This window comes from Loxodonta africana, chromosome 9, assembly GCF_030014295.1.
Source record: "Loxodonta africana isolate mLoxAfr1 chromosome 9, mLoxAfr1.hap2, whole genome shotgun sequence".
Lineage (NCBI taxonomy): Eukaryota > Metazoa > Chordata > Mammalia > Proboscidea > Elephantidae > Loxodonta > Loxodonta africana.
In genome coordinates, this window is record NC_087350.1 from 47,213,991 (window position 1) to 47,233,526 (window position 19,536).

The 19,536-nt window shown below is 52.7% G+C and overlaps 1 protein-coding gene across 3 annotated transcripts in view; it reads right to left on the reverse strand.

The window, feature by feature from the left end:
• The window catches only part of DNM1 (dynamin 1), a 48,504-nt gene extending 31,110 nt beyond the window's left edge, over positions 1-17,394 (reverse strand). For all 3 annotated transcript variants that reach the window (XM_023544880.2, XM_003407699.4, XM_064291378.1), the window contains exons 1-5: positions 17,208-17,394; positions 1,442-1,515; positions 991-1,140; positions 431-634; positions 25-123 (exon numbers count right to left, since the gene is read on the reverse strand). In XM_023544880.2, the coding sequence (XP_023400648.1) occupies positions 25-123; positions 431-634; positions 991-1,140; positions 1,442-1,515; positions 17,208-17,368 (688 nt within the window). In that variant the 5' untranslated portion in view covers positions 17,369-17,394. The remainder of the gene's footprint in view (positions 1-24; positions 124-430; positions 635-990; positions 1,141-1,441; positions 1,516-17,207) is intronic.
• Positions 17,395-19,536: the final 2,142 nt, after the last annotated feature.

Sequence of the window (19,536 nt, forward strand, 5' to 3'; positions counted from 1 at the left end):
TGGGTCAGGTGGGGGCCTGCCTACCTCTGCGCAGGGGAAGCAGCTTGTTCTCCAGCACATCACGGGCATCTGTCCCCTCGTCCATCAGGTCCAGCTTGGTGATGACCCCAATGGTGCGCTGACCTGGGGGGAGGAAGAAGGAGGGTCAGCCATACCTGTGCTTACTCTCACACATAGGACTTCACACATCCCACTCCAATCCTTACTTCCATCACCCCTGCTCACCCACTCCCCCTCCCTGCCCTGCCCACTCCCTCAGCCCCCAGCCTCCACTTTTCCCCCTTATCCATTCTCCCCAGAGTACCCAAAATGATTTTTAAAGGCATGAATCTGATCCCCTCACTCTTCTGCTTAGACCCTCCAGTGGCTCCTCCTTATGCTAAGAATAGATGCCCAGAGCCTTGGTATCTGCTGCCGGGTGGGAACCTACCCTGGGGGTCCACCTCTTTGGCGATCTTGAGGGCATCGGAGTTGGCCAGGTCAGAGTTGGCGGGCGACACAGCCAGGATGAGGCAGTTCTCTTTGGTGACAAACTGCATAAGCATGTCCCGGATCTGGAACTCAATGTCGGGGGGTTGGTCCCCCACCGGGACCTTGGTCATTCCGGGCAGGTCCACCAGGGTCAGGTTCAGCACTGGACAGGGCGGCGAGAGAGCTGGCTCAACACGAGGGACGTGACCGTGGGTGGGCGGAGTTAAGGCTCAAGGTTGGGCTTAGAGAGGATCCCATTGAGAGCCAGGTTGTAGATGGGCAGGGGGGGCTGGGCTAAAGCAGGAGCCCTTTGGAGGCGTGGTCATAGGTGGGAGGAGTCACGACAGGGAGGAGCTTGGGTAGGATAGCAAAGGGGAGGGGTCACTGTGGGGCGGAATCTGCAGGAGGCTGGCATACATAATAAGGCACCAGCAAAGGGGCGGGGCCAAGAACAGTGTTCCAAGGGGCTGGGCTAGGCGAGGACGCAGGGAGGTCGGGGGCGGGGCCAGGTCTCCCTACCGTGCGGCGAGTAGACGCGGAGGTTGATGGGCACCGGTGAGATGCCCTTGTTGGTGCCAGTGACCCGGTCAGTCTCGGCCTCGATCTCCAGTCGCACTTCCTCGAAGTCGGTGAATTTCTTACCCTTGCAGTGCAGGAACTCGGCATATTCTGCCCCACGAGCGGGCAGGGGAAGGGAGTAGGCATCATAGCCCAGAACGCCACCTGAGTTCCTCCCCCACTGGAACTACCCTGCACACACACCCCAAACACTGCCTCCTCCTCCCTCCCCCACAGCAGCGAGCCTTCTTTCTGTATCTTTATCCCCATCTTCCAGATGGGGCCCAAAATGGGGAAGCCCTTCTCCAAAGTCACACATCAAGCAAGTTCAGCGTCCAGGCTGGACGTCACCTCGGGCGGGGAGGGGAGCAGGAGAGCTCAAGCCGAGCTGCTGGTGGGCAAGGGCACATACCTGTGGTAGCATTGACCAACTGCAGGACCAGGGGGCGGCGGGTGACAATGCCAGATCCTCGAGGCAGAAAGTCCCTGCAGTGAGTTGGGGGCCAGAGGGAAGTCAAGATCTGAGAGGACTCCCTCTGTCTCCGGGGCGCCTGTCCTGCTATTGGTAGCTCCTCTATTGGGAGGTGGCAGCTGAGAAAGGTGGAAAGAGCCGCCCCCAACTTCCCTGGGCCACAGAATTTATGCATCTGAGCTGCCAAGAGACAAGACCAACACCTCCTGGGACCTCTCTCAGAGATGCCCTGTGTTGGTTCTGAGCCAACAGGAAGTCTCTACCCCAATTCAGTCACGGCCACTCATCCTAAGAGAAATTAAGGCATGTGGTGGCCCCATGCCTAAGTGTCCAGTAGCCAAAAAGGAAATGGACTACTGACTGCCCTGACTGGGATCACAACAGAGGGTCCTGGGCAGAGCAGAAAAAAAATGTAGAACAAAAAATCAAATTCCCAAAAAAGACTAGACTTATGTGTCTAGCAGAGACTGGAGGAAACCCCAAGACTATGGCCCTAAGACACCCTTCTGACTGGGAACTGAAGCCATTCCCAGAGACCACCTTCCAGCCAAACAATTTACAGGCCCATAAAATAAACAATAACGCCCAAGAGGAATGTGCTCCTTAGAACAATCAATTATATATAGAAGATCAAAACGGCAATATTTGCCCAAAAGCAAAGATGAGAAGGCAGGAAGGGGTAGAAAATTAGGACCAAAAAAAACCGGGGAACCCAGGGCAGAAGTGGAGAGGGTGCTGACACATTGTGGGGAATGAAACCCAGGCCATGAAACACTTTATGTACAAACTATTGAATGGGAATCTAATTTGCTCTGTAAACTTTCATCTAATGCCCAATAAAAAAAAAAAGGAAACAGACCTGCACCCCTTCCCTTCCCTTCCGCTGTGGGGAAGGGCAGCATCTCACTTCCCCCTCCCCAGGCCCCATCTGCCTGGGGCTGAGGATACAGGAGATGGCGTGAAGGAGGAGGCAAAGAAAAACACTCATGCTTCTGAAGTGCCTACTGTGTGCCAGACGATTTGTGGGCAGTATCTCAAGGACTCCACGTAGTAGCCCCATGAGGTAGGTGCTGTTATTATGCTCATTTTACAGATGAAGAAGCTGAGGCTCAGAGAAATTTAAGTTGCACAGCGAGTATCTAGCACAGCAGGCCCTGGGCCCAGGTCTGTTTGACTCTGTAGTGAAAGCTCCCTGCCCTTCAGCCCTCCGCTTCCCTCTGAGGGACTGGACTGAGGAATCCCAAAGGCACCCCTTGCCCCCAGGCCTGACAGTCTATACCTCAGACATCTGCTTGTGCCGATGTCTCAGCCTCAGCCGTCCTTTTGGCTGACTCTTTGGGGTGTGGGTTCTGTCCTGTCAGCTCTTCTCATCAGCACCCCCCCCAGCCCCACCCAGGCTGTCACAAGCGTAAGGGTGGAGGCGTCCCCATGGATCAGACTGGCGGAATCAGAAGTCACAGGATCCTCAGAACCCAGGAAAGGGGAAGCAAGTCAGAGGCCAAGTGGCCCCAGAGATCCAGGCAGCCATCTTGTTCATGCAGAAGCACACAGAGGCCCAAGAGGGGAATGGACACGCTCAGACTTACACTGAGGCTTGGGCAGAACCGGGGCCAGAACCCAAGTCTCCTGCCCCCAGCCCAGATTCTGACCCTGGCCTCACAAAGCTTCCTGCATCCCAGAGGTAGAGGTTCCTGTAGATAACAGACTAGGGCCAGGACTCCTAGGTTCTGGGCTGCCTCTCAGGATCTGGGGAGGTCTCTTCTGACCCTGTCCTCATCTTGCCCACCTCTTGTGAGAGCAGAGGCTTCTGAGAGGAATCATGGGTAGTCCAGGCTGGAGCTGAGGGAGCCACTCTAAAGGGGAAGGAGGATGATAAATCCTGCATTTATTAATTACTTTTTAGGTGCCAGGTAAGCACTATTTATTCTTGGAAGACTGAGCTTCAGGTGAGCAGGAACTGCATCTTTTTGTCCACCTCTGTATCCCAGTGCCCAGCAGAGGGCTTAGCACACAGGAGGTGCTCAATAAATTGAATCCCCAAGTTGTCAAAACATTGCTCTGATATAGCAATTATTATCCCCATTTTACAGGTGAAGAAACTGAGGCTCAGAGAGGTCAGGTGACTTTCCCAAGGTCACCCAACTAGAAATGACAGAGCTGGGATTCAAACCTGAGTATCTGTTGGACCCCAGAGCCTGAGGAACTTTCATTCAAACTGTGCCGCCCCCTAAAACCAAGGAGCCAGACTTGGCTTTTTATGTAATTCAATTACATTCAATCTAGGACATATTTGGGAGCAGCTGCTTAGTGCCAGGCGCTGTGCTGGGCCTCGGGGATGGGAGATGAGTCAGATGGTTCCCTACCCCAAGGAGCTCACTGTGTGGTGGGAGAAGCAGACAGTAAACAGATAATGCAATGCAGTGTGACATGTGCTAGAAAGGAGGTGTACCAGGCAGCACAGAGAAGGAGGTGATTAACTGGGGGATGGGGGACTAGAGGGACTTCCTGCTTCTATGTTCTACCCTTTATTCACTGACTTCTTTGGGGAAGTGGCCCCCCAGTTTTAGGGGTCCCCCAGGACTGTGGAGATAGGACTTTTGGTCTCACAGGGGTGGAGGTAGGGGCCTAGGGTCAACCCCTCTTCCCTACTAGCTTCTCACCCAGCAATACCATGACAACTGCTGTTGCCATGGAAACTGCAGGAGGGGTGGGGAAGGCTGGGACTCCCCATAGAGAACCCCCCATGTGGAGACATGGATCTTCCCTGGAGCTCCTTCTTGACAGACCTCCCCCAGTGCAGACGGGCCCACCCAGCCATGTGGGCCTGAGGGGACAGGGACTCTGAGGTGCCACAGAGAGGATGTGGGGAGCCCAGGGTGGTAGGTGGTGGGTGGTCAGGGGCCTGGGCCAGCCTGCCCCAAGTTGCTGCCTCCTGGGGCTATTTAAAGGACAAGCAGCTTATGAGAAGCAGAGATTAGAGGGCAGGCCATGTCTGGGGGAAGAGTGTCAGGGTGGACAAGGGGGTGCAGGGTGGGAAGAGGCCCCATCTTTGCTATGGCCCAGGTGCTCACACAGCCTGCAGCAGAATTCCCTGGGCAGCTTGTTAAACTGTACATCCCTCAGACATTCTGGGGTCGAGTCTTGGGGGTGGAGTAGGAAGGGCAGAACCTGGATTTTAAACCCAATCCCCAGGTGATTTTCATGGTCCCTTTCAAGTCTAAGGAACACTGACTTAGTGGTTAGGAGGCTGAGGTCCTGGATTCGAATCCCGCCTCTCCCTTGTCCCAGCCCAGTGCCCCTGGGCGAGTTGCTTCATACTCTGGGCCTCAAAGTCCTCGGCGATAGACAGGACATTCTCTACAACCATATGTGGCTGTGGGAGGACTCGTGGGGCCTTTTCATGGAAAGAGTTAAGCCCATGCCTAGTACCTAGTAGGTGCTCAGTAGCTCAAGGATGCTGCCAAGCAGTGACCCTTGTTCTCAGCTTTCTTTCTAGGAGGACACTTCCAAATTTCAGCAAGGGAATCCTAAACCCCACGGACCCTTCCACCTAACCTCCTCCAGGCCTTGAATTGAATCTATGAAATGATAGGTGGAAATGATGGCAATCAAGGAGAAGCTTGCAGGGACCATCTCATTCCACCATCATTGTCCAGAGGGTGGGACTGAGGCCCAGAGAAGGGTAGGGAGCTGTGAGGCCACACAGAAGTGAGACAGGTGGCTGAGATGGGACCAGGACCCTGGAGGCCTGCTTCCTAGCCCCACACCTGATTCCCACATGTGGACCGTAAGCTCCCTGCTCACTGCTGGATCCCCATGCCCAGCACAAGGGCTGGAATGTAGTGGGTGCTCAGGCAATACTCCTGGAGGAGCTGGTCACGCTCAGCACCTCCACAGCTCTTTCCTTGCACCTGGACACGCTCCCCCACACATTCTGTTAACCACCCCCTGGGTGCCTCTCCAGTGGGGATGCAGCGGCTTAGGCCTCCAGCCAGGGCCACCCTCTGCACCTCCCATTCCAACTCCTGATTAGGCTGAGGGAGGACAGCACAGGTGCCCTGAGAGAAGTGTGCCGGGCCCACCCGCCACGGTGGCTGTGTGCTGTGCCCCAGCATGAGAGGGTGGGTGGTGGCACGCCAGCTCTCACCACTCATTTTGGGCAGATGGCGGTTTCCCTGGGAAGCCGTGCCTTGCCATCTGCAGAGGTGCCCTCAAACCTGAAGTACATAGAAGATGAAATAAACACCTCCCGGGACCTCAAAACACCACACACACCCCTGTTGGAATTGGCACTGCCACCCCCAGAGAGGTTTGGAGAAACTGCACCAAGAAGGGCTGAAGAGACTCCCCCTCCTACTCTAGGACCTGAAATCTGGGACTGAGCTCACAGACCCTAATTCTCAGGCCCTGCTCAATCCAAAGAATGCCCAGAAAGTAGCATGCTTGGTCTGGCGTGTCCCTGGTGGCGGTCATTCTTATGTTTCCTGGGCCCTAATGTTAGATAGGCTCAGAGTTGAATCTCAGGAGAACTGCCACTTAAGAGCTGTGTGGCTGTGGACAAATGGCCATACCTCTCTGAACCTAGATTCCACAGCAGTAAAATGGGTTGCCGAGAGGGTTGTATAAATGAATGCATGATTATAAATCATAAGGACAACTTGTTGAGCTTGCTGAGAACATAGGCTGGGTCCTCACAATCAGGACGGCAGATGGTGCAGCAGGGAGGGAGTTGGAAGGTGGGACTCCTGGGGGCTGACTGGCAGAGTGGGGGTGGGCCGGGATATTTCCAGCCAAATCTTGCCTCTGGGGGTGGAAGGCAAGAGGGCTGGGTGGGCTTTGAGGTGCCCTTGAAGTGGAGAGCTGGAGCGGGGGTGGGGGTGAGGTAGCCCAAGAAATACAGTTGGGAGGAGGTGAGGTTGCCCCTAGGCAACAAGTCCCTCTCTGTCCCCATTGCCCTGGGAGGCGCAGGGTGTGCCCACTTCACACAGCTCAGGAATTTCAAGCTGAGGTCCGAACATTTCAGGGCAGACCTGGCCTTGGCTTTCTCTGACATTCTGAGGACCTGAGAACAGGGGCTACGTGAGTCCTGTTTACCACCACGTCCCCAGCACCCAGCACAGAGCCTGGCATGTTCACCAAATCAATGATTTGGAGATGAGCTCTTCCAGGTTTCCCACCATCAACCTCATGGCACACCCTCAACTGAGGCACAAAAAGGGGAAGAGTCTTGCCCAAGGTCATGGTGCAAGTTGGTGACGGGGTAGGACAACAACTGCTTTATTAAAGAAAATCTGTTATCTTTCCTTCCTTCCTATCCTCCATCTTTCCTTTCGCTCTTTCTTTCCTTCCTTCTTTATCTCTCTCAAGTTTTCATATTTTCAAAATGGAAATAGATTTCTCTTTTGCCCCCAATTTTAAAAATCGTATGTTCTCCATTTGAAAAAGAATTTCAGAAAACACGTAAAATATTCTACAAATAAAAACCAGCCATAATTCCAATGCCTGGGGATAACGATAGTTATTGTTGTTTGTTCCTATTGAGTCGATTCTGACTCATGGAGACCCCACATCTGCAGAGTAGAACTGCTCCATAGGGTTTTCAAGGCTTCTCAGAGGCAGATCGCCAGGCCTGTTTCCTGAGGTGCCTCTGGGTGGGTTTGAATGCCCAACCTTTCAGCTAGTAGTCGAGCACTTAACCATCTGCACCACCTAACTATAGTATAAAAAAACCAAACCAAACCCATCGTCCTTGAGTCGATTCTGATTCATAACAAACCTATAGGACAGAATAGAACAGCCCCATAGAGTTTCCAAGGAGTGCCTGGTGGATTTGACCTGCCAACCTTTTGGTTAGCAGATGTAGCTCTTAGTCACTACACCACCAGGGTTTCCAACTATAGTATACTTTTCATTATTATTAACAATAATAATAATGATTAACACCGATAGATCATCGAATGTTTGCCAAGGACTCTGCCAGGGACTTCACATCTGCATGTCCATGAGGTTTGGCTGGGTAATGGAAGGTTCTAAAATTAGATTGTGATGATGGTTGCACAACTCTAAATTTACTAAAAATTATTGAACCGGACACTTGAAACGGGTGCATTTTATGGCATGTAAATTATACCTCAGTAAAGCTGTTTTTGGAGCCCTGGTGGTGCAGTGGTTAAGAGCTCAACTGCTAACAAAAAGGTCAGCAGTTCGAATCCACCAGCTGCTCTTTGGGGTAGTTCTACTCTGTCCTGTAGGGTCGCTATGAGTTAGAATTGACTTGACAACAATGGGTTTGGTTTTTGGCTTTTTAAATCTGTTTTGAAAATCTGCATCATCTCAATTACCTTCACAACAATTGTGTGAGGTCAGTGTGATCAGTTTCCCCACCCTACAGGGGAAGAAATGGAGGCACAGAGAGGTGAAGTCACGTGCCCACATACACGTCCATGCACGCACTGGGCTCCTACCACACTCTGGTAGCCGTGGGACATTTTCCAAGTCATGCAACATGGAACCACATCTGGGTCTGTATTTCTTATCAGCAGCAGCTTGATGCTAAGGAATTTCAGCTCTGCCATCAACATATTTCCCTACACTGAGCCTCAGTTCCCCCGTCAATGAAATGGAGCACAGTCCAGCAGCTCCCTCCCAGGGCTTCTGAAGGGATCCCCTGACATCCTAGCTGCAGAAGGGCCTGGCCCAGCACTAATAGAGGGTGCCCAATGGTGGTGCCTGGTCCCTGAGCACTCGTCATGTGCCAGGTGCTTTTTGTGTATTACAGCATTGTGTTCTTTCGAATTCAGGACTCGGGTTAGGGGTGTGCATGCATTTACCTGCTGAAATTTTTCTCCCTGTCCTGGCTAGTGGCCTCCTTCCCCTGTGCTAAGACCAGATGCATCTGAGCCACAGTGATAAAAGAATAACACAGTAAAAATAGAAGAGACGAAACCATGGTTGGAGCTGCTGTCTGCCAGGAGCTGTCAGCCCATGGTTTTGGGCCTCTTTCTTCCTCCATAGCCCCTCATCCTGGGAGAATCTGAGGCCTAGCCAACATACTGAGGTTGGGTCGTGGGAGGAGAGGGTGGTCAGGGACACCCTGAAGGAGATGTTGACTGATGTGAGACTTGGAGGAGGAAGACAAGGGCATGGCGAAGAGCCTTCCAGGCAAAGAGAGCAGCACACACAACAGCACCCCAGGAGAGTGAAAGAGAAGGCACAACCCACTTTTTCCATGAACTGCAAGACATTCAGCCTGACTGAAGGGTGGACTAGGAGGGAGTAACTGGAGGGAAGCAGGGTTGGGTCATGCAGGCCTCAGGGGCCCAACTCAGGAGCAGGGGTTATGTTTTGAGAGCAGGAGAGTCAAGGAGGGCTCCAGGCGGAGGAGGTGAGATTGGGAGGCTAGAAACCCAACTGATTTTTTTTTAATTGTGCTTTAGGTGAAGGTTTACAGAGCAAATTAGTTTCCCACTCAATAGTTTATACACAAATTGTTCTATGACATTGGTTGCAGTCCCTGCAATGTGTCAGCACTCTCCCCATTACCACCCTGAGTTCCCCATTTCCATTTGTCCCATTTTCCTGCCCCTCCCTCCCTTCTCATCTTGCTTCTGGACAGCCGTTGCCCTTTTGGTCTCATGTAGATGGTTGTTCTAAGAAGCACTTTCCTCACAGGTGTTATTGTTTGTTTTATAGACCTGCCTATTACTTGGCTGAAAGGTGAGCTCTGGGAACGGCTTCAGTTCTAAGGTAGAAGGGTGTCTAAGGGGGTTTCTCCACTCTCTCTTGGACCAGTAAATCTGGTCTTTTTTATGGATTTGAATTTTGTTCCACATTTTTTTCCCCACTCTAACTGGGACCTTCTATTGTGATCCTGGTCAGAGGGGTCAGTAGCGGTAGCTGGGCACCATCTAGTTCTTCTGATCTCAGGCTAGTGAGGTTGTGGTTCTTGTGGTCCTTTGGATCAACAGTTTCCATGAACTATTTGGTTTTCTTCACTCTCCTTTGCTCCACATGGAAAAAGACCAATAGTTGTATCTGAGATGGCTGCTCGTAAGCTTTTAAGACCCCAGACACTACTCACCAAAGCAGGATGTAGAACATTGTCTTTATGCTATGTTAGGCCAGTTGACCTAGATGTCTCTTGAGACTGTGGTCCTTAGCCTTCAAGCCCAGCAACTCAGTCCCACAAGGTGTGTGGCTGTGTCTAGGATGTTTCCATGACTGTGCCTTCCGTGTGCGCTACTGTATATATGAATATACATGCAGCATGTACAAATGTATGTACAACTATCCACAGCCAACTGATTTTTCCGTGTTGATCTTGTACACTGTCAGGTGGAGAATGGACTGCGGGCTCAAGAGAGAAGGCTGCCCCAGCTTCTAAGATGAAAATGACGGTGGCAGAGGTGGAGAGAGGTGGGTGGACTAGGGGCAGAATTACAGGACTTGGGGACTGAATTGGGTGGATGAGGGAGGGGTGGAGGTTGATCCCAGGGCCCCTGGCCAAGGGACTGGGAAGGTGCCATTTAGGAGACTGCCTTGAACACCGTCCAAGCCCAATACTCCACATTCTCCTGTTGCCTCTAGCAATCCCAAGTTGCTAGAGCTGCCTTCTCCAAATGGTTCTTTTTCTTTAGCCAGATTTCTGTCCAGGAAGGAGGTGGGAGTTCCAGAGAGATAGATCAGGGAGAAGAGAGGAGAAATTGGGTGTGTGGGTGCACACATGCACATGGATAGGGGGGTGAAGAGGATGGACAGACACTTGGAAAGGCTTGGCCTGGAGGCAGGAGGCCTGGTGCCAGTTCCTGCCCTGCCTCTAATCCAATCGCTGTGTGACTTTGGGCAGCTCCTTCACCCTCTCTGTGCCATTTCTCCATCCTAATACCAGATGAGTCTCTGCTCCTCCTGCTAACAGGTTGTTAGTTCCAAAAAGACAATAATCAGTACTGCCTTTGGACCTGGGGAACTGGCCCCACATTTTAGGGGCCCCTCTCTGGCCCTACCTGCAGTCTTGCTGTCTACATGGGGCAAGAGGTCCCCAGGGGCAAAGGGAAGGTGTCCAGCTGGAGTCTAAGCACGCCTCTTAGACCACACTTAGTTGCCCCAGAATTTCCTCTCAAGCAGTCCCAAGGCCACCTCCAGGGTCTGCTCTCCTGAGGGCTGAATTTACTGCTGGGGGGTTGTGAGGGCAGCAGCCCTGGGCACAAGGGGATGTTCCCGGGGGTGTGGATGGAGCTGCAATGTGAGGTCTGGGTGTCCACAAGTGACCTTAGGATGGGTGTGGGATGGAGTGGGAAGAGACAGGGGCAGCCTGGGGAGAGGAGCCACTTGTCTCCACGCCTCCACATCCCATCACGGGACTCTGAGGAATGTGAATTCTAAATTCAAACTCAGCTTGCCAGATTGTTATAAAGGTGTGCTTGTCAAGGTAGGAGGGCAGAATGTATTGTATTTAGCAATTCCTCAGCTGGATTTACAACTGGAACATTTAGACACACGGCATGCGGGCCTCTGTTTTGGCTCTTGCTCCATGCCTGATAACACTGCACCCATAACTGGCTTCCTCCATCCCTGCCTTGCCCAGTCCCTTTCCTCTCACCCCCAGGGTTCCAACTCTCTGACCCTAGCCAAGGCCCAGGAAACTTGAGTCTCCTGGCGCCAGGATCAGATGCTGTCTGCTAGGGTCACCTTTCACTCCCGGTTCTTTTGGGCCACTGGTTGGGGCAGGGGATTGGGATGTCCTCTGGCCAAGGGGTGGGCACATTTCCATGGTGGGCTCCACAGGCAGCATGCACTTAGCATGTGGCAGGTGTGCGTTCTAAGCATGTAGAGACCAAAGCAGAGTGTGGCTGTCCTGCAGGAACACAAGCTCTCTGCAGGGGTGTGGAGAGCAGCTTCTAATGGGGCCATCCTCCCGCCCCTGCCACCTTCCCAGTCTCACCTGCAGCCTTGCTCCTCATCCAGTGTAGTCCAGCCACACTACCCTTCAACCAGGTTCTCAAACCCACTGAGCTCCTTCCCACCTTGGGTCTTCGCTCAAGCTGGGCCCTCCACCTAAAGTGCCTACCCCTATTCCTTGCCTGACCAATTCCTTTTCTTTCTCAGGTCCAGCCTTAAATGTCACCTCCTCAGGGGGTCTTCTTTGACCCCTAGACGCCTCTTCTTTTTTTTTTTTTCTTAATTTTATTTTGTTGTTGTTAAGAATATATACAGCAAAACATACACCAATTAAACTGCTTCTATATGTTTAAAAAAAAACGTACAATTCAGTGACATTGATTATATTCTTTAAGTTGTGTAACTGCTCTCACCCTCCTTTTCTGAATTGTTCTTCCCCTATTAACATAAACTTACTGCCCCTAAGGTTCCTATCTAATCTTTCTAGTTGCTGTTGTCAATTTGATCCCGTATATACGTAGTTCTTAAAAGAGCATAATGCTCAAGGCAGACAATTTTTACTAGTTAAGCTAAACTACTATTGGTTTTAATAAGACTTCAGGGTATATTTTTGGTTTAAGTTTTAAAGATAATCTCAGGGCACTAGTTTCAGAGGGTTCATCCATCCCCCTTGGCTCCAGAAAGTCTGGAGTCAATGAGAATTTGAAATTCTGTTCTACGTTTTCCTCCTTTTGATCAGGATTCTTTTATAGAATCTTTGATCAAAATGTTCACTAATGGTAGCCGGGTAGCATCCGGTTCTTCTGTCCCCTTCTTTCAATATCAGGCTCCTTGCATTCTTCTTCAAAATACACAACAAATTAGTTCTTTGTGTGATTTAACATCGATCTACCCTGGTCAGGAGGGAGTCTCCTGGGGCAGGGATGTGTCTGTCTTGTTTGCTGCTGTATTCCCAGAGTCTGGTACCAATAAGTGCCAAATAGATGTGGTTCCCGCCTCCCCCTCCAGGTCAGTGACCCTTTGCCTAGGATGTCTCAATTATCCCCTAATCCTCTTTGGCTTCAGTCTCCAAATCTGGGAAATGAGACAACTAAGATGTATCCCAACCCAAGAGTTCAGAGGAAAAGACAGGGCTTAATAGCAGAGAGTGAGCTGTCTCCCATGTCAGGCTGGCTCTGACAAAGAGAAGAGCTCTCAGAGGCTAGAGACCAAACCCAAACCCATGTGGGGATGAGAATGAGAAGGAAAGGGAAAGGGGATTGATGGGAGGCCAGGAGCCTGAGCTGGGAGGTTAGGCAGAGTCATCGGGAAAACCTGTAACTCTGCCTCCAAGGCTGCACCTTGGGCTATGCGCAGAGGCTCAGTTACCAGGTCCCCACCACAACCTGGATAAAGAAGATCCCCCATCCCCACTCTGGGCCACCTCTCTGGCTGCACCATCCCAGCCTGCCTATGCCCAGGCAGGAACAAAACTGGCATGTCCTTATGCCAGCCTCTCCTTGAGTGCTTCCTGGGCATTCATGAGAGAGATGCTGTTATTATTCCCATTTTACAGATGAGGACATAGCAACTGAACAGGGTTTAAGAAACATGTCCAAGATCCGTTAGCTTGTCAGTGGCAGAGCTGGGCTTCCAACCCAGATTTAATTCCAGTGCCCGAGCTCTTGAGCTCTCTGCCACATTCCCACTGACCTTGGCCTCCACCCAGGGACCAAGAGGGCAGGGAGGGTGACCACTTCCCATTTGTAGCCTGACCGGGCACCAGAACAAGTGAGGTCAGGGGAGCTGGAGCTTGGAAGCCTGTCTCAAGACACCCCACTCTACGTCTTGTGTATGTGTTGGGGGACATGTAGCCAGGGACAGGCAAAGGGGAGACAGAAGGCTGGAGGTGAGACCCCTTTGGTCTGGGAAAATGCTGTTCTGGGGCCCAAGCACACTCCTCTGTCTATACTTGCCCCCAAGAGGACCTCATCTACTCTCATGGATTTAAATCCTATCTATATACCAGCAATTTCCAAATTTGTATGTCTAGCCCTGAGCTCCCAACTTGTACCACCAAAGTGCCCATCTGACATCTCCACTTAAAAGTCCAATGGGCATCTCAGACTCAACATGTTCAAAACAAATTCCTATTCTTACTTTCCCTGCCCCCAAACCTGCTCCTCTTGCTTTCTTCCTGTCCCTATTAATGGCACCTCTATTTACCCAGTTACCAGTTGCTCCATCATCCTTGATTTCTTCCCTTCTTTACCTTCCACATTCCATTTACCATCAAGTCCTGTTGGATCTTCCTCCAAAATATATCCTCCACCCCTTCTCCTCCTCTCCACTGCTAAAACCCTGGTCTGGGCCTCTGTCACCTTTTGTCCCTGCAGCAGCCTTCTTACCAAGCTCCTGCCTCTTCTCTTGCCTTCCTTCCTACCCCCACCCTCCAGGTCACACACTTGCTGGAATCAGCTTAAGTCATTCCACTACCTAAAAGCTTCGTACAATAATGAAAATAAGCCTAGATCCCTCATCATGGTCTATGAAGCCTTGTAGATCTAGCCCCTGCCTACCTCACTGATTCATCTCCCCCTTTGCTCAATAAACACCAGCCACAGTGGCTCATTTCTGTTCTTTAAATACACAAAATTCTTTCCTGCCTCAGGGCCTTTGCATTTGCTATTCCCTCAACCTGGAATGCTCCTTCCCTAGCTAGTCACGTAGTTTATTATCACATAGTTCCTTATCTCATTTTGGACACCACCTCCTCTAGAGATCTTCTCTAATGTCCCTGTGAAAACACCTCTTCTCTCCTTTCCCACATTGACCACATCCTCTAATTGTCTTCTTAAAGTACACCTGCCTGTATTTACTATTCCTGTGTCTTCCCCTCTGGAATGCAGAGCCCTTGTCATTTCCACCAGAGAATCCCTAGTGCTGAGACCTTATGGAAATCCATGACTATTTACTGAATGACTGAATGAACCAGCCTCAGTTTCCCCCCTCTGTAAAAGGGGGTTGAGGAAATAGCACAGACCCAGACAAATCCTAGCAGGTCCTGGGCCACCACTGGGCATCTGCATTGCAGAGCTGACTGCAGGGTCCTCCTGGGTGCCCAGGCTGGGCTGGAGCAGCTTCTGCTTCCTCCCATGCATTTTCTACTTCCTCACCATGGGGGACTGGCTCCCAGGATGACCCAGGAGACAGAGCAGCTGTTACCATGCTCAACCACCCTGGGGACCCAGCCCTATGCACAGAAGTAGGGAGCACATGAGAGAGCAGGCAGGGTTGGCTGGGAGGGGGTCTATGAAGCCTCAGTTTCCCTGCCCGTGCCCCAGCCTTGGCCTGCTCACCAGCTCTCATGAGGATCAAATAAAGCTTTTCTGCCCACTTTCTACCTCAGGCCAAGCCTTCCTCCTCTTCCTTGGTTTGCATTCCAGGGAAGGGAGGAATTCCCTTCAGGGACCAGAGTAACGAGCATTGTGATGTGGAGGAAGGCAGCCAGAGGACCCAGGCCTCTTGGAGTAGAGCTCACACCTGCTGTGGCTGGGGATGGCCTGCTCTTCTATCTGCTGGCAGCTCTTCTGCTGGACAGTGAGCTCCAAGAGGGCAGAGGCTAGGTCTGTCCTGGCACACATAGGCTCCCAAGTCTAAGCAACTATCAATGTCTCCCTCCTACATGTTTACTGAAGGGTTTTTATACTCGTGAGCTGATTGGCGCCTCCTCTCAAAAGACAGGGCAAAAGTCATCAGTGTTCCCATCCCACAGATGGGGAAAACCAAGGCCCACACATATCCCCAGTGCCCTTTGCCAGGCGCAGGAACCTGGGCTTCGCAGTCTAACAAACAGTGCCCTTCCTGGTTGTGTGATCTTGAGCAAGGCATTAACCTCCACCGCATCAGTTTCCTCTTCTGTAAGATAGGTATCCTGGTACCTGCCTCATGGGGCTGATGTGAGGCCACGCCTGTGAAAAGCTCAGCGTGGCGTGGGGCACATGTGAGGAGCTCAGTAAGTGGGAGCTGAGGGCGCCAATTGTTCCCCTCTGTGACCCCTGTCCAGAGTACACAGCCTGGCACAGAGCAGATGGTCAGCAAATGTTCAATAAATGCATAAATGAATGAATATAAAAGGTAGGAATATAATTTGTACACTGTAAAGTGTTGGATGTCCACAAGTGATATTAGAAGCACCAAGGCCTCAGGGCTTTGCTGTCTGCAGCCCACGCTTTGCCCCACCTTGGAGTTTTGGGGAAGGGGCTCATCTGTGTGTCTCTCGTCTGTGTCTCTGCAGTGCTAGGGTCATGTGAACAGGAGGGGTTGTGCAGAGCCTGTCATCCCCCAAGAGACAGGCAGCCTCCCCTGTGCTGACCAGATGGGCCCAGCCACCCCCACAGTGCCTTTCCAACAGCCCACGGATACATCGCTCCAGTTTAGTTCTCTCCCTCTCATCCTGAGGGCTGGCACTGGGCTCTCCAGGCCCTTTGGTGGCAGAAATGACCATCAACATCAACTGCCCATATTACAGATGGGGAAACTGAGGTTGAAAGAGGGCAAGTGACTTGCCTGAGGTTTCACAGCAGAACCTGGTTTGGACCCAGAATGTCACCCCACAGAATTGCTGTCCTTCTGGTGGAAGGAGCCCTGTCTCCCTCCCCCCACCCCCCTTCAGTCACTTCACTAGCCATGAAGGTCATTGGAAGAGAGCTAGTGTTTCTGAAGAGGTGAGGAGATGGGGGAGGAGGAGGTCAGTGTCAACTCTCCTGCCTCAGTGTGCCCAGCTCCCCAGTCTGCCTGCAGCAAGGGGAGAGCCAGCCATGCTCCTTCTGTCCCTGTCAGCACCAGAAAAGCCATCTCTTCTCCTTTCCTGGGGGAACTTGGGGAGGGCTGGTCACAACCCTGCCTGCCCCACAGCCCGGGACCCTTTGTCTTTGTGGTTGCCCCTCATTCCCGGCCACCTGGTCCTCCCAGTGCCTTGTGGGATCAGAAGCAGTAGGGGGATTAGGTTCTGCAAATGACTCCCCCCCCCCCATCCTGGCTCCCTGTCTTAGTCATCTGTGTCCTCTGCCTGCCTTCTACCTCCATCGCAATCCCTCTGCCGGGCCAAGGGGAGACCGACATTGACAGGCGTCCCCCAACCAGGGGCGGCAGCGGAGCCAGGGGCTGGCTGCTCCGAAAAGGATCAGAAGCGGGTTTTCTCTCCCCCCTCCCCTCCATCCTTTGCCTCCTCTGCCCGCGCCTCTCCCTCCGCAGCGGTGCTGCGCATGGATGGCGGCCGGGAGCCGCAGAGGTGTGTGTGTGATGGGGGAGACCGTGCCTGGCCTCCGATGCCCACGGGCCTATGTCCTCCTCCCGGAGGTGTGGAGGCCTCCCTGCCAAGGTCCATGAATTCCCGTGGGTAACGGTGGTTGTCCTCCATAAAGCCTGGGTTGGGAGGCGCTGCCCTGGGGGTAGCCCTCTCCAAGGGACTCTGGCAGCCGAAGGAAGGCGCTGACTAATGCGGAGCCCCTCGGTGCCCACGGTGGGGGAAGGGGGGGATCTGTGCCAGGGTCTCCTGAGAGCGCTGCCTTCCCTAAAGGATGAGGCGGAGGAGGGGGGCGTGATGCCATGGCCGGTGGCTGACGACGTTTGCCGACTAGCTGGGGGTGCTGCCGCCCCCGAGGGGCTCCCGCGCTGACGGGGCGAAGGGCCGCCTCCTTCTGACTGGGGGTAGGGGGCGCGCTGTCCGTGGGTGCAGGGTCGGGGGCTACGAGGTCGCGGCGCCGACGGCAGGGATTCGGGGTGTCCAGGGGGCCAGGGTCCGCGTTCCGGGGCGCGCCGCTCTTACCTGCCTACGAAATTCTCCAGCACCGAGCTCTTGCCAGCGCTCTGGCCGCCCACCACGGCGATCTGGGGCAGGTCGAGGTCCGCATTCTGGCCGATGGCGGAGAAGGCGTCCTGCAGTCGGTTGACCAGCGGGATGAGGTCTTCCATGCCGCGGTTGCCCATGGCTGCGGCGAGCCCCGCGGGCTACAATCCGGCAGCCGCTCTCGCTCCAGACTCAGGCTCCGGCTTCGCCGCTGCCGCCGCGCGCCTGGACTGCCTGCGCCCCGGGCCCCCCGCCCCTCGGGGATCCGAGCGGAGCGTCGTGCCCGGCCGCCGCCAGAGGGCGAACTCGGCTCTTCGGATCGGCCGTTGTGCGCAGGCGCCGCCCGGGGCACCATGGGGACTGTAGTCTTCTCCTTCTGCGGCTTTGGGAGGCTTTAGCGGTGTCCGGGGGCGCGAACATTGCGCCGAGAATGTCATTCCTGGGAATAGGAGGGGTCTCACCTTTAGTACCAGGCCTCTTGCATCGTGGTCATAACTGCCTCACTCCGTCTTACAGATGGGGAAACAGGCCTGGAGAGAAGATCTACCTACTCCAAGCTCAGTTTCCTGCCTGGGGCTCCACTTAGCCTCCCTGCTTCGGCCCTAGATTCTGACACTTGCTCACCTCCGAAATGTTCCTCTTTGCCTCTGGCCTCAGTTTCCCTGTTTTTAGAAGGAGAAAGATGCAACATTAATTTAACAAATATTTACTCGGCACTGCCTCTGAGCCGCATCCCTTTGTAGGTACTGGGAATACAGCAATGAACAAGAGAGACAAGGTATTTACTCTCAGAGATCTTGCATCCAGGAGGTGGAAATAGACAGCAAATGAATAAACAGATAAATGAAGTAGTAAAAGAGAAAGTAGTCTGTAGTAAGAAGGATGGAGGAAATAAACAGGGGATGTGAAGAGGGGCACCTGTATGGATGTGAAAAGCCCACTTTAGCCTGAGGGGAGCCAAGAGCGCGTCTCTGAGGCGGTGCCATTTGAGATGAAACCTAAATGATGAGAAGGAGCCAGCCACAGGCCGATCAGGGAGAAGAGCATGCTAGGCAGAGTGAACAGCAGGAGCAAAGGCCTTGAGTCTTGGAAGGCCTGCTTGGTAGAACTGGGAATCCTTGTCCTAGAAAGTCACAATGTTTGCCCCAACCCATCAGGATGTGGAAGGAAACAGTGAAATTCAAATCCAGGACTTCTTCAACCCCACCCTACTTATCCTTTTCACACAGTCATCCACCTGTGCATTTGGGGCTCCCCACAAGGAAGATGGGAAAGGGAGGGCAGCCTACCCTGTGCTGCTGGGGCTCAGCGGGTCACCTCCCCGTGCTGTGAATGGGAGTAGGGGACATTGCTAGGACAGCAGTTGTAAAAACGGTGTGGCGGGGTGTCTGACCTCCTCTAACTTCACCAGGGGAAAGAGAATCACCATCAGCAACAGCCCAAGGCTGATTGCTATGAGGTGGAGGTCAGACATACCTCCTCTCTCCAAACTTTTTACCAATTCTGAGACCAGCTGTCCCTCCCACAGCACTCTCTACCTCTCTGCTGGGTTTGATAATTCTTTGTAATGGCCACGCTGAACTCACAGACCATACTCACAGTTATGGGATTTATTAGGGAAGTAACAGGTTACAATTCAAGATCAGAAATGACTCAGGATACGGTTCCTCCATCAGGACAGCCTCTTCCCAGCCATGCCTGCAGGCAGGCCTCTCTCTGGCCCTTGGCCCCTCAGCCTGGGCTCTGCCCTGCTTGGGCAAGTGTTACAAAGCATTTTAGCTACACCTAAAGAGCTTTGTAAGTGCCTGGGGGCATCCCACTCCATCAAAGATGTGGTGAAACGCATGTAAAATTGTGCACTACAGATTTATAAGTAAACACAAGTAAGCCCATTTGTACTTTGCTTAATATAAGCCTGTGCATACCTTGCTTATTGGTTAATCTGCCCCTGCTCCTGGGTCTAGGAGACTCTCAGTGCAGGGATTCCAGGTCCAAAGGACCTGTTCTGCTCTCTTCCTCTTGATGATAGATCCACCCTGTCTGCTACCGGGGTGACCCATTTTAAGCCTAGCAGGATGGAAAAACTAACCAATCATCTCATTAGGGTTCCATACACCTTATTTGCATGGTCTCACCCCTGCATGGGATCCACACATCTTATTTTTGTTATTTGCAAGCTGTCGAATCCCCTTGGTGGGCCACAAGCATCTGATTTGCATAATCCCACGCAATCATTTGGTGGGAGTTAACAAGACCCTGATGAGAAAGGTCATACAAAAATGATCCATCGTACCACAGCAGTGGTCTG